A 14,918-nucleotide genomic window follows, 5' to 3' on the forward strand; every position below is an offset into this window, starting at 1 on the left:
GGGGGGTCCCATCTTCATTGCCATTTTACACTAGGGTCCCCAATAGGGTCCCGTCTCCATGGCCGTCTTCCAGTATTGCCAGAGTCCGATCCTTAGTTTCAGTTGCCCGAGTCCGGTTCAGAACTCTAGCAACCTGGTCCCGCAGCCCGCTCGTTGCCAGGGCAGAGTCTCTTGGGGCCGAGTCTCCTGGGGCCGAGTCTCTTGGGGCCCAGTCTCCTGGGGCCGAGTCTCTTGGGGCTGAGTCTTTTCGGGCCGAGTCTCCTGGGGTCGAGTCTTTTGGGACCGAGTCTCCTGCGGCCGAGTCTCCTGGGGCCGAGTCTTTTGAGACCGAGTCTCCTGCGGCCGAGTCTCCTGGGGTCGAGTCTTTTGGGACCGAGTCTCCTGCGGCCGAGTCTCCTGGGGTCGAGTCTTTTGGGACCGAGTCTCCTGGGGTCGAGTCTCCTGCGAGTCTCCTGGGGCCAAGTCTCCTGAGGCTGAGTCTCATGTGGCCGAGTCTCCTGGGGCCAAGTCTCCTGAGGCCGAGTCTCATGGGGCCGAGTCTCCTGGGGCCGAGTCTTTTGGGACCGAGTTTCCTGGGACCGAGTCTCCTGGGGCCGAGTCTTTTGGGGCAGAGTCTCCTGAGGCCGAGTCTCCTGGGGCCGAGTCTTTTGGGATCGAGTCTCCTGGGGCCGAGTCTTTTGGGGCACAGTCTCCTGGGACCGAGTCTCCTGGGGCCAAGTCTCCTGGGGCCGAGTCTTTTCGGGCCGAGTCTTTTGGGACTGAGACTTTTGGGGCAGAGTCTCATGGGGCCAAGTCTTTTGGGGCCGAGTCTCCTGGGGTCGAGTCTTTTGGGACCGAGTCTTTTGGGACTGAGTCTCCTGGGGCCGAGTCTCCTGGGGCCCAGTCTCCTGATGCCGAGTCTCATGGGGCCGAGTCTCTTGGGGCCGAGTCTCCTGGGGCCGAGTCTCCTGGGGCCGAGTCTCTTGGGGCCGAGTCTCCTGGGGCCGAGTCTCCTGGGGCCGAGTCTCCTGGGGCCGAGTCTTTTGGGGCACAGTCTCCTGGGACCGAGTCTCCTGGGGCCAAGTCTCCTGGGGCCGAGTCTTTTCGGGCCGAGTCTTTTGGGACTGAGACTTTTGGGGCAGAGTCTCATGGGGCCAAGTCTTTTGGGGCCGAGTCTCCTGGGGTCGAGTCTTTTGGGACCGAGTCTTTTGGGACTGAGTCTCCTGGGGCCGAGTCTCCTGGGGCCCAGTCTCCTGATGCCGAGTCTCATGGGGCCGAGTCTTTTGGGGCCGAGTCTCCTGGGGCAGAGTCTCCTGGGGCCGAGTCTCCTGGGGCCGAGTCTTTTGGGGCCGAGTCTCCTGAGGCCGAGTCTCCTGAGAGCGAGTCTCCTGGGGCCGAGTCTTTTGGGACCGAGTCTCCTGGGGCCGAGACTTTTGGGGCAGAGTCTTTTGGGGCCGAGTCTCCTGAGGCCGAGTCTCCTGGGGCAGAGTCTCCTGAGGCCGAGTCTCCTGAGAGCGAGTCTCCTGGGGCCGAGTCTTTTGGGACCGAGTCTCCTGGGGCCGAGTCTCCTGGGGGCAGAGTCTTCTGGGACCAGCGATCTTTCATGCCTTCTGTTCATCCTCCAAAGAGGGCCCTCAGTATTCTACGATCCCCCACCGTCCAGCCCTCCAGCTTTTCTTTTTCTTGGGCACTTTTTACGCAACAACCGAAAGTACATTTGAATATTTCTATGGCTGGTTCAAAAACCAGTGTGAGCAGCGACCTTTCGAAGCAGAACAATCAACAATGAGCACATTGAAAGAATCCTCCAGGTGAATTCAGAGATCACAGTTCATGGCAGCTCATTGTCGCGATATGTTGACAGCTAACGAGGACGCTGGGAACTACAGACAGTCAGTGAATGTGTCACAGCGAGCAGGTGGACTGAACAATCAGTGTGATGCAGATGTGATGCAATACCTGTCAGTGTTGTGTGGCATGGTGGGGTCGATGGACACCATCGCTCCAGAAGAATCCAGCAGGGACAGGTTGGTGTTCCTGCATGAAGACGAGAACCTTCAGGAGGTTGTTCAAACATCTTGGTGAACTCAACAATTAGCTACAGTGTAAGGAAACAACTGCTCTGATGAACGACTTCTGTCTTCTTTTTCTGATTTCCTGTACAGGGGTCATCTACCTCTTTTACCCACATCTCATGAAAGAGGCCACCCCCCCCCCCCCCCCCCGGTCGAGGCGATAGCATCTGGTCCTATAAGTCTGAATCCTGAAAGTCTAGTTTAATGTTGAAGTACTTTACTCACATAAAGTTTGAAGACATTCTGATTGTAGGTGTTATACGGTCTATTGGTGAAGTAGCATTAATCACTATGAAGGGGGTCGACATTATAAATGAAACTAATTAATAATTAAGCAGAGGCATGCATATAGACCAGAGGGGGGAAATAGCCCTCGAGCCCCCCATCAAATCAATCGCTGGTCATAATGATAATTTGGGAGGTCGTGGGGGTCGAGGCTGTCAGTGTTGCTGACACGGCGGCCTTTTTCCAACAGATTTATCACCGTTTGGTGCTGCAAGCTGCTCTCAGTCGACAATAGTTGGCAACACTGAGCTTTGGTTCTCTTTCTAGTTTCTCAAGAGTACCAAGCTGAGCTTTAAATCTTCATGTATCAAGCAATCAAACAGAAATCTAGACTCATCGAAATCCCATAAAAATAAAGTGAGGCCATTAAATCCACTGACTACTGGTAGTGAAACTCTCAGACTTTATATAGTTCTTCTTCACTTAAGGCCCCCGCTGCAGTTGTTATCCTTTACTACCCAGACACTTCTCCTAATGGAGCACCGATGCAGCAGAGAAAGATAATTAACAATGTCCACATGTATGAGCTTTACATGTGCAGGAGGAGCAATGCTGAGGGAAATAAAATATAATAACATATAATACGTCTTCAATGTCCACAGGCTTGTTCAGAGGACAGTTTGACATGTGATCCATGGACAGGATGAAGTCTGATTGAGTTACAGGGACGTCAAGTGGGTGATAATGATATGATATATTATATATATATTAGTGCTGTGAAAAATAACGCGTTAACTCAGTTAATTCAATTACAGGTTTAACTAGTTTTTTTTTTTTTACGCATTTAACGCATGCACAGAATGAGCTTCCAATCCGTCTGTTGTTGGTCGTCGGGACGAAAAAAGTCACTTGCAAAATGAGCTTCCAATACACCACTTCAATCTGAACTCTGTCCGCTCTCATGCAGACGGTCTGTTCATCGGTAATGATCCTTCCGCAGGTTCACCTCCGGAAACCTTGTGACGACTTTTACTTCCTGTAGATCAGGGTCTCAACACGTCGATCGCGACCTGCCAGTCGATCGCGGCGTAGTCGGTAGATCGAATGACATTAAAGAGATTGGCCCGCCCCCTGACATGTTCTCTATAGCACGTCTTTGTTCTTTTATTAAACTAAACGTCTGTTGTTGATCGTATCTCCACAGCAGCATGTCATTTCTGTCTCTTCGCGTTGCGTTAACACTTATAGATCTCCGTCTCGCGCGCCACAGAGCTCCGTGCGCGCGCATCGGGACCAAGCAAAAAAAAGTCACTTGTCAATCTGTCCACCTGTCCGGGCCGGTGAGGTTTCAGCTTTGCAGCGGTGTCCCCGCCGTCCCTTTCATCACGGCCCAGTTCATGAAGAAAACCCACACAGTCAGTTTGCCTCAGCAGCTGCTAAAGGAAGACTAGAGGCCTTTAGATTGTATCATGGTGGAGTTAATGGTTGACAAACAAGAGAAAAATGTTCTGTTTAACCCTCCTGTTACCTTTACATTTACTAACATTTTACCCTCGGGGTCAATTTGACCCCAGCAATTAAAACCTCCAGAAAATTATTAGAATTAATATTGCTTTCCAAGTTTAAGTGTGAGGTACTTTATGTTTGTTTGTTGACTACCTAAATAGCCCTTTAAATAAATAAAAAAGTTGATATTTCTTATATGTTTGACACAGTGAAAAACAGCCTGGGGTCAAATTGACCCCAAAGAACACCGACATTAAACATTGAATGGGGTCAAATTGACCTGAAAGGTAACAGGAGGGTTAAACATTCTGTTTAGGATGAAGATGTATTAATGTTCCATATGGAAGAAAACTGCTAAATAACTGCTGAGTTGCAGCACCATTGTATAGAATGTATAAATGTATATATCCGTCTTTTGTCATAAATCTCTATGTTCTCACAAAATATACCGAGAATATCGGTAATATGTGATTAATCATGATTAATCCACAAAAACCTGTGATTAACCCGATTAAAATTTGTAATCGTTTCACAGCCCTAATATATATATATATATATTTCTTTATTCCAGGCTCATGGGTCCATAAAACTCAAACACAAATACAACAACAATATATAAAATACAATACAATACAATATAAGTATAATATCATTGGCTTTCAAGTCAGAGATCTAGGAGCAAAACAAAAATACAATAAACACGTCGTCAACATTATATAATGTATAATGTATATAATCCATCGATCCATTCTCATCCGCTTAATCCGGGGTGGGGTCGCAGATGGATGGATATTAAAATGATATAAACGATTTAAAAAATATGACATATTTCATTGAAACGGTCTGAATCTTGTCATTTAGGCCTTAAATTCAGATATGTATAAACTTCTCCTGAAAGGCCATCATCCCACCCACAGGATCCCTCTGTGAAGCTAAGGGGACACGTGGAATCAAGATTACATTACTATTAGTGTTGCACTTGTAAAAAGCCCAAATAATGGATACAAGAGTGAGCAAAGGTCGCCTCCGCTGTGTGCATGTGTATTCATTCTGTTTAAAACCAGCATCTCTGTAGAGTTCCAGATAAAGATTAGGCCACACTAGTTATTAATTAACATTAATATCCTTCGCGTGTGCAGGGCTAACATTGAACACGGAGGGGAGAGAAGATAAGGCTGCTAGTGCCCGTAACCATGGTGAAGGGGATTATATTTTAAGAATTAGAGTCCAGTGGTGGCTGCGGAGGATTTGTTTCCCATGTCATCCAAACATGTTTTTAAAAAGCTCCAGAGCGTCTAAAAGTCCAAAAGCCAAAAATTGTTGAAAAAATAGTTTGACATAATTATTTCCAAAATTCACAACATGGTTTTATCTCAATAAATATTCAGCTTCAATACATGTTGGCGTTCAAATACACGTTTATTTAAGAAACATACATTAACTAATTTAATCCGACCAATCAATTCCTGCAGAATGATGATGGGAGCTGTGGGAAGAAAACGTGTCGACCTGTTGGATTACACTTCACCTTTAATGGCGATGCCCAGGAGTCACATGTGTGAGTGCCTGTGAACTAATGACTCACAACATCTGGGACTTTCAGAAACAATCACAACACACACACACAAACATGCACACACACACACACACACACACAGGTATGTCCTCTGACTGCTCTGAGATACATTCTTCTTTTTTTTATAATTGTGATTCTTTCTACCCTCCATAGTGTGTGTGTGTGTGTGTGTGTGTGTTTTACCTTGACACACCCAGGGCTGTACAGAACAGCTCCTTGATGTCACACGGGCTGCAGAGTCTACTGAACACCACCTGAGGGAGAACGACACACACACACATTCACACATGGTCAGAGGGTGACTTCCAACAGATGACACCACAACAATGTGCATCTGAAATAGTGAACCTCCAATCCAGGTTCAGGGAGAGGGTCTGGGGCAGAGGGGGGGTTGAGGGAGAGGGTCTGGGGCCAAGGGGGGGTTAAGGGAGAGGGTCTGGGGCAGAGGGGGTGAAGGGAGATGGTCTGGGGCAGAGGGGGTTAGGGGAGAGGGTCGGGGGCAGAGGGGGTGAAGGGAGATGGTGTGGGGCAGAGGGGGGGTTAAGGGAGAGGGTCTGGGGCGGAGGGGGGGGTTAAGGGAGAGGATCTGGGGCAGAGGGGGGTTAAGGGAGAGGGTCTGGGGCAGAGGGGGGTTGAGGGAGAGGATCTGGGGCAGAGGGGGGTTAAGGGAGAGGATCTGGTTGGACCAGTATGATTGTGGAGGAGGAGAGAGGTCTGGCAGTGGCAGCATGTCACAGGTGGAGGAGACAGGGGCTGGTGGAGGTCACAGCTTCAGCAGCACCACCTCTACAGCTGCTCGCGTGTTTCAGGCTTTGATTCATCAACTTTCCTCCAATGTGAGGAGAAACTCGACAGTCAAAACTACTTTTATACTGTTACCACGTGAAGCTCTTCGTTGTGTTTTGTGGATGCTTTAGTTTGCTGTCAGGTATAGTTGTTGGTATTTTTCTTTTATATATTTGTTTATCCTTTTCTGCACGAAAAAGCTCAATAAATCATGGTAAATAAATAGAGGACAGAAATATCAATAGTTTGAAGCAGGAAAAAGTCGATGGTCGAATAATTGGCACTTTACCTGCTCCGTTTACAGACACACACACACACACACACACACACACACACACACACACATGTTGGCCAATGGGTGTCCAGGACTTTTCCGGGACTTTAAACCAAATTTTCCATGACCAAACCTTCTGTGAAATCTCGGTGTTTACATGAAAAGGTGAGAAAATGTTGTATATAAACTAACAATGAGGATTCCAAAGCATCCAATTTATAACCTTAAATAACTCAAATGAATGAGAGACAATAGTTTGATTAAAAGAATAAACATGTATGTCTTTTCAGTTAAGGTGTGTTCACTTGCAGCGCGGACAATTTGCGAGTATGAAAGAGCGTATATTTAGAGCGTCATTCTTTTAAAAGCATATTCATTATTTAAAACTCTGCATAAATGAACATATTAATGGACTTTTCTAGGCCTGGAAATAACCATATTCAAATTCCATGACTTTTCCAGGTTGTTCATGACCGTACGAACCCTGAGACACTGTCGTATGAACCATGTGGCGTCACTCTGAATGCATCAGTAATAACAGAATATCCAGAAGTGTGATTTCATGGATTACATCATGCTGCTGTTCTGAGCTCATGACTGTCCAGGGTTTCTTTTGCTGGTACTTTGTTAACCCTTTAATGTCGCTGCAAATTCTGTGATCTCCTTTCATGGATGGATGGTTACGTGATTATTTGGAGGAGAGAGGGTCCGATTGATAAGTAAATTAAAGCAACAGTTGAAGGATTTCTGATGCTCCTCATGAGCTGCTCTGGTATCGTGGACCGTGTGATATGTTCTAACCCTACGGCCAGAAAAATATTACGCTGAAGGTTTTTGAGTTTTCATGAAGTGGAGAATCTCTCTCTGAAATAAAAGAAATGATGTTCTGCTGACGTTTACATTGATGATTCAAAGTCATTCATGGATGGAGGGTGCCGAGTGCATAACCACCCAGCCAGATTAACCAGATGTTATTCATCTTAAAATGTGTAACTCTTCTGCTAAGCATGATGGGTATTGATCAGATTTCATCATCTTTCCCTTGCTACCCATAAACTCTGGTCTTTGGGGGACTTCACTGTTCCCAGTTCTCATTTAAGTTGCAGTATTTTATTTTATTTCATCTCTGCTTTAGCTGTTGCTCATCATGTCTGCCTAAAGCTGCGTCTTCATTACTCCGGACTCAACTATGCATGCATTTATTGTGTCATCATTTACTCTCCATTTCAGGATTAAACCAATGCTGAACTTTACTGATAAAGAACAGAAAGAAGAACCGCTCATGTTGCTCTTCATCACAGACAAACAGGCTTGAACGCCGAAGAAGATAATGACAATAAAGATATAATAAAGACTCAAAAGACCCAAAGTGTCCTCTGGGATATGACGACAGCAGATCTAATGCTCTTGTATCTTTAGTCTTTTTCCCCCTATGAATTCATTTGGTTAGTTAAATACAGCAGTGTTTCAGCAGAGTGATTATTTTAATTTTCTCCCCACCGTATTAACGCCGCTCCACAATTCCATGTTCATGTTTTAATATGCCGCAACTGATTTCAATAACAGACCCCACTTCATCATAATCGGTGCTCTGCTGCTGCTGAACGCACCATGACGATGACCCCGCAGCACAAAAGAGACGCCAGATTCAACCCGATCGCAGGGAGAAGAACACAGGAAGCAGTGACGGTCGAGGGAAAGGGCAGAGCTCACGAGGGGGAGTGAGAGGAGAGCTTTGTGATACAGCCGCCCACGTCGTGTGTGTATGCAGAGAGGAGCTAGACATGAAACCCTGACCTGAGACCAGTTATTACCAACACCGACAACCACATCTTAGAGGTTGAGTCTGTTACCCCGCTTGCTAAGTGACCGGTCACGGAACAAGTGATCACCATGACATGACATGACATCAGATGACATGACACGACATGACACAACATGACACGACATGACATGACACGACATCAGATGACATGACACGACATGACATCAGATGACATGACACGACACAACACAACATGACACGACATGACACAACATGACACGACATGACACAACATGACACGACATGACACAACATGACACAACATGACATGTTATGACACGACATGACATGACACAACATGACATCAGATGACATGACACGACATGACATGACACGACATGACATAAGTAATACCATGAGTATTACCATGAGTAATATCATAAGTAATACCAATGAGTAATATCATAAGTAATACCATGAGTAATACCATAAGTAATATTATAAGTAATATCACAAGTAATACTTTTACTTATGATAATACCATAAGTAATACCATAATTAATACCATAAGTAATACCATAATTAATACCATAAGTAATACCATAAGCAGGGTTTTTCCTGCATAGAGAAAATTTGGGCGCGCGCCTACGCCGTTTTCCCGAGCGCCTATGACAAATCCCGAGCGCCTAAGGCAAAAAAAAGTCTGCGATGAAAAAAAAACTGTGTTCATCACGTGCATGTCAGCGAATATGTTCTCAATAGTATGTTTCAAGGAGGCTACAGCCGAACCCTCGTTCTGTTTTGACCAATAGTAATCGAGTTCAGTGTTTTCCCTAAGCTCAGAGCTTCAGGGGGGCGGGACTAGTGCCACTAGCCATGTTGGTGCCCTAAACTTAATTTAACACTGAGGTGTGCTCACCTGTGTGCGCGCATCACGGCTGAGCGAGGCGCGCGCCGGCATCGGAGCTCTGGCGCGCGCGAGCCGAGAAGAGTTGTTGACGGACGGCGGTCAGATTTCACCCTGTTATAATGGTTGGGGAAACACTGGAGTTGCTAATCGTGTTTTCTTGTCTGATCAATACGGAATTGTGAGGTGTGCGAATGGACAGAGCGGCCAGCTGCTGATCACTCACTCAACAGCCTGACGTGTATGAATAGATGGTGCGCGCACAGCGCGCCAAAAGATTTTTTGGGAGCACCGAAGACCCATTTTGACCCAGGAAAAACCCTGCATAAGTAATACCAGTGGTGTATAAAGTACCCAAAAGTCATACTTGAGTAAAAGTAAAGATATTTGACTGGAAAATTACTCAAGTAAAAGTCACCTATGAGAATACTACTTGAGTAAAAGTATTAAAGTATCTGATTTTTTTTAACTTAAGTATCAAAAGTAATTTTCTGATATTAAATGTAATTAAGTATTGAAAGTAAAAGTAAAAGTAAATGCTGTTAATAAAAAAAACAAAGGGTCAGAATTTTGAGAATTATGAAGTTTATTTGTTTGGGTGCTGTGGCCGCCATGAACAAGGAGTATGAGCTAGGATGAACTTAGCAATATATGAATACTATGAAATTACTAAAATATAAAAACACGATTAACACAGAAAAAAGCAGAACCAAAAGTAACAACCAAAATCATCACTTTAAAGTGAAAAATGTATTGTTCATCTTCAAAAGAAGTTGATTTTCAAAATGGACAGATGTCAGTCTCGCTCTTCTGGGGCTGAAGATGAGTCCTGCGATGCTGAAGAGCCGTTCACATGGTGCAGGTAGAGTGTGTCTAGCTTCACAGGCCCTGATGCAGGTAGAGTGTGTCTAGCTTCACAGGCCCTGATGCAGGTAGAGTGTGTCTAGCTTCACAGGCCCTGATGCAGGTAGAGTGTGTCTAGCTTCACAGGCCCTGATGCAGGTAGAGTGTGTCTAGCTTCACAGGCCCTGGTGCAGGTAGAGTGTGTCTAGCTTCACAGGCCCTGATGCAGGTAGAGTGTGTCTAGCTTCACAGGCCCTGGTGCAGGTAGAGTGTGTCTAGCTTCACAGGCCCTGATGCAGGTAGAGTGTGTCTAGCTTCACAGGCCCTGGTGCAGGTAGAGTGTGTCTAGCTTCACAGGCCCTGATGCAGGTAGAGTGTGTCTAGCTTCACAGGCCCTGGTGCAGGTAGAGTGTGTCCAGCTTCACAGGCCCTGATGCAGGTAGAGTGTGTCTAGCTTCACAGGCCCTGATGGTGCAGTTAGAGTGTGTCTAGCTTCACAGGCCCTGGTGCAGGTAGAGTGTGTCTAGCTTCACAGGCCCTGATGGTGCAGTTAGAGTGTGTCTAGCTTCACAGGCCCTGGTGCAGGTAGAGTGTGTCTAGCTTCACAGGCCCTGATGCAGGTAGAGTGTGTCTAGCTTCATAGGCCCTGGTGCAGGTAGAGTGTGTCTAGCTTCACAGGCCCTGATGGTGCAGGTAGAGTGTGTCTAGCTTCACAGGCCCTGGTGCAGGTAGAGTGTGTCTAGCTTCACAGGCCCTGATGCAGGTAGAGTGTGTCTAGCTTCACAGACAGCCTGCACACAGTTGGGAAGCATTTCAGCAAGTCAACGTGATCCACGTCTCCATCCAGCTGTTTGCTGCTGTCACGGGCTTGAGATGACGAAGAAGAAATCCTCTTCATCAGATGAACTGGACCTGGTGGCATCACCTAGCTGCAGGGAGGGTTCTTCCATGTGCTGCTTGATGTAGTCCATTCCTGAAATAAAGTGAGAGTATTATAGACATGATAGAATTAATAACACTTCCTAACATGTCATGACCCCAACCAACAGTTTTGTACAAAATAGTTTGTTTTAATTTGAAGTTTATACATTTAGTTTCATGCACTGTCCGTGCATCCAGAGTTGATTTGTGAATATGTACTTGTATCTCTGGAGTTAAACACAACAACAGTCCCAAATCAATATCGTCGCCATTACTGGACCGTCACTCTTATAATATTAATACAAATAATTATAATAATGCTGTAATGATTAGCATTATATTATAGCTAAGACGACTCAAATCAACAAATTCTACAACTGTCAACACTTCTTCAGCTCATTAACTCGCTAGAGATCAGTCTACTCCACTCACGCTAATTGTCTCATTTAATTGACGATAGCTAGCGAACGTTAGCCTAACATACAACATGCGTAGGACAATCAGACACCTGTTTCCCCTCTCCTGCCAAAGATATATCGTACTCCAATCCTGAGGACAACACTGCTAGATATCTTAACAGGTTTATGATGATTATCAAAACTAAACATTAACGTTGTGGCTCATGGGATTAATCTTAATTTACCTCAATGTGTTTCCTGAGGTTGGATAGTGAGTTGTTGAAGGCCATATCTCCGTAGCTTTCGGTCAGCATAAGAGGCACTTCATCCGGTAGGAAGAAACTTTCACTCCGACAAAAGAAAAGAGTTCGCCCAAATATGGCCACGGACGTTGATCTTGGTCCCCGTGGTTGTTCGAGTAGCTTCCATTGCTGCTCCACATGAAATGAGTCGTATCTGTAGCTGCTCGCTCGCTAGCATCCTGGGCATCACTGGGAAGAGAAAACACGTGGCAAGGACCACTGATGCCCAACCTGGTGTTCGTGCTGTGTTCAGGTGCGCTGCGGTGTGTTCCACAACAGTCCCCGATGTTCGTCTCATGATTATTATTTTCCGTAGTAACGAGTAACGATACTGTTTCAGGGGAAATCTATCAGAGTAAAAGTACAAGTTTTCATTGCAAAATGTAGTGAAGTAAAAGTAAAAGTAAACAGAAATATAAGTAGTAAAATAAAGTACAGATACCCAAAAAAACTACTTAAGTAAAGTAACGAAGTACTTCTACTTCGTTACTATACACCACTGAGTAATACCATCAGTAATACCATAATTAATACCAAAAGTAATATCATAAGTAATATCATAAGTAATACTTTAAGTAATACTATAAGTAATACCATCAGTAATACCATAATTAATACCATAAGTAATATCATAAGTAATACTTTAAGTAATACCATAAGTAATACCATAAGTAATACCATAATTAATACCAAAAGTAATATCATAAGTAATATCATAAGTAATACTTTAAGTAATACTATAAGTAATACCATCAGTAATACCATAATTAATACCATAAGTAATATCATAAGTAATACTTTAAGTAATACCATAAGTAATACCATAAGTAATACCATAATTAATACCATAAGTAATACTTTAAGTAATATCATAAGTAATACCATAAGTAATACCATCAGTAATACCATAATTAATACCATCAGTAATACCATAATTAATACCATAAGTAATATCATAAGTAATACTTTAAGTAATACTATAAGTAATACCATCAGTAATACCATAAGTAATCAGGGTTTTTCCTGCATAGAGAAAATGTGGACGCGCGCCTAAGCCGTTTTCCCGAGCGCCTATGACAAATCCCGAGCGCCTAAGGCAAAAAAAAGTCTGCGATGGAATTTTTTTTTTTTAAATCACCGCTGAGGGCTTCCGGTTTGAGTATGTAGCGAGCAGACGCGTGCGGAGAAGCTCCCGACTACTTTTTGTATTTGACCTCCAAGACCTTCTTTGTGTCACACGTTTTACCATACGACAAGTTTCCAAACCTTCTAAAAGACAACCAGACGAAAAAATGCCACCGAAACACAAACAACAACAAAGCTCGCAAAGCCAAGCAACTCATGCTACTCCTTCGCTAGCTGGAAAGCTAGCGCTAGCTAAAATGGCTGCGAGCGAATCCCCAGGTGAGGAAACCCACTCAGCCCCCGAGAGCGTGGGGGAGCCCGTCACGATGCGGCAGCTGTCGGCCCTCCTGGAAACCCACCGTACCGGTATGAAGGAAGACATGGCGGCGCTGATACAGACTTCATCTCAGTCACTCCGGGTCTCGATGGACGCGCTACGAGGGGATGTGATTTCATTTAATAAGCATCTCACCGACACGGAGACGATAGTGGGTACAAACTTTGAACGGCTCACTTCGGTCGAGGCGACCATTAAAGCCATGCAGGCCCGGAATAAACTGCTCCACGACCGTGTGGAGGACCTGGAAAACAGGTCCCGAAGGTCCAACCTCCGTATTATCAACGTACCAGAGGGCAGCGAAACTGGCAGGGGCCCGAAGCAGTTTATGGCGGACCTGCTAATGGAGACGGCGGGGCGGGAGGTGTTCGCTTCACCTCCGCTGATTGACCGCGCACATCGCACCGGACCGGTACCAGAACGAGGCTCCACCAAGTACAGGTCTTTTATTGTGTGCTTTCATAGCTATTCTGATAAGGACAACATGTTAAGATGGGCCATGAAACACGAACTAAAGATCCGCAATGTGTCTTTGAGAGTGTACCAGGACATGAGCGCTTCACTTGCCAAACAGAGAGCGGCGTTCAATGACATTAAGCAAGAACTGTACAGAAAAGGCGTCCGCTTCGGACTGCTACACCCGGCCCGCCTGCGCGTCACCTTTGAAGGAGAAACCGCCTACTTTGACACCCCGGACGAAGCAAGAGCCTTCTACGACCGACAGATAGCCGGCTAAAGGGCACGATCACGGTCATATAAACAGGTACACGGGGTGGTTATATGTACAGGCTCTGCTCCTGATAAGAGGATTATTTTATTTTTCAGTTTATCACCGGTGGTTATTTATTATACCCGCTCCTATTATTGATAGGGTGTGAGCCACTCTTTTCTTTTGCTTTCTAAAATACTCACCACCCCGTGTAGTACAAGCTTACGGTTTGATACGTTTCCACATGTACTTGTTGTGTGTAATTATACTTTACTCTTTATTGTGATGTCACAAAGTTGGTCTTGCACACTAATTTAATGTGTTGGGAGAATCTCCCAGTTAGGAGAAATTAAGGAAGACCTTACCGGAAGTACCAAGTTAAGGAAGTCCTGCGGCTAGCCCCTGTTAGGGAGTCCAGCATAGGAATGGTGTTTTATGTTCAAGATGTTGTAGTTTTTAGTGTTTTATATTGTTCAATGTTGTACGGCAATCGCACTGCCCCCATGTCAAAACTAACCTTTAACCGTAAGCACAAAGTAGACTCATGTCAAATGTAATCGTGACAGGAGGAGGTAATACCAGAATTGTCAGCTGGAATGTCAAAGGACTAAATGGCCCCATTAAAAGAGCTAGAGTCTTTGCTCACCTGAAAAGACTCAAGGCCGAAATCATTTTCCTACAAGAGACGCATCTATCAACAGCAAACCAAGTAAGACTACGAAAACCGTGGATTGGTCAAATCTTCCACTCTAACTTTAATAGTAAATCAAGGGGCGTGGCTATCCTTCTTCATAAAAAAGTACAATTCACTGCAGCAGACATAATCTCAGATCCAAATGGCCGTTATATTATAATCTCAGGTTCACTCTTCCACACACCAGTGATACTGGTTAATGTATATGCTCCTAACTGGGATGATGAAAACTTCATAAAGAAAATGATCTCCAGTATTCCCACCCTCAACTCTCATAATTTAATATTCGGAGGAGATCTAAACTGCTTAATCAATCCCAGTCTGGACAGATCAAACCCCACTTTAAAACCACCTTCAAAAATGGCAAAAACCCTGTTGGCTTTTATGGACCAGGTTGGATGTGTGGATCCCTGGAGGTTTCGGAACCCCACCGATAAGACTTTCTCTTTCTACTCGCATACCCACCAGTCTTACTCTCGAATAGATTATTTTTGTA

The 14,918-nt window shown here is 45.0% G+C and overlaps 1 protein-coding gene across 3 annotated transcripts in view; it reads right to left on the reverse strand.

The window, feature by feature from the left end:
- The window catches only part of pde9aa (phosphodiesterase 9aa), a 52,082-nt gene that overhangs the window by 31,193 nt on the left and 5,971 nt on the right, over positions 1 to 14,918 (reverse strand). For all 3 annotated transcript variants that reach the window (XM_056422586.1, XM_056422576.1, XM_056422568.1), the window contains exons 2-3: positions 5,545 to 5,615; positions 1,939 to 2,016 (exon numbers count right to left, since the gene is read on the reverse strand). In XM_056422586.1, coding sequence (XP_056278561.1) covers positions 1,939 to 2,016; positions 5,545 to 5,615 — 149 coding nt within the window. The remainder of the gene's footprint in view (positions 1 to 1,938; positions 2,017 to 5,544; positions 5,616 to 14,918) is intronic.

Source organism: Pseudoliparis swirei, chromosome 2, assembly GCF_029220125.1.
Source record: "Pseudoliparis swirei isolate HS2019 ecotype Mariana Trench chromosome 2, NWPU_hadal_v1, whole genome shotgun sequence".
NCBI classification, from domain to species: Eukaryota; Metazoa; Chordata; class Actinopteri; order Perciformes; family Liparidae; genus Pseudoliparis; species Pseudoliparis swirei.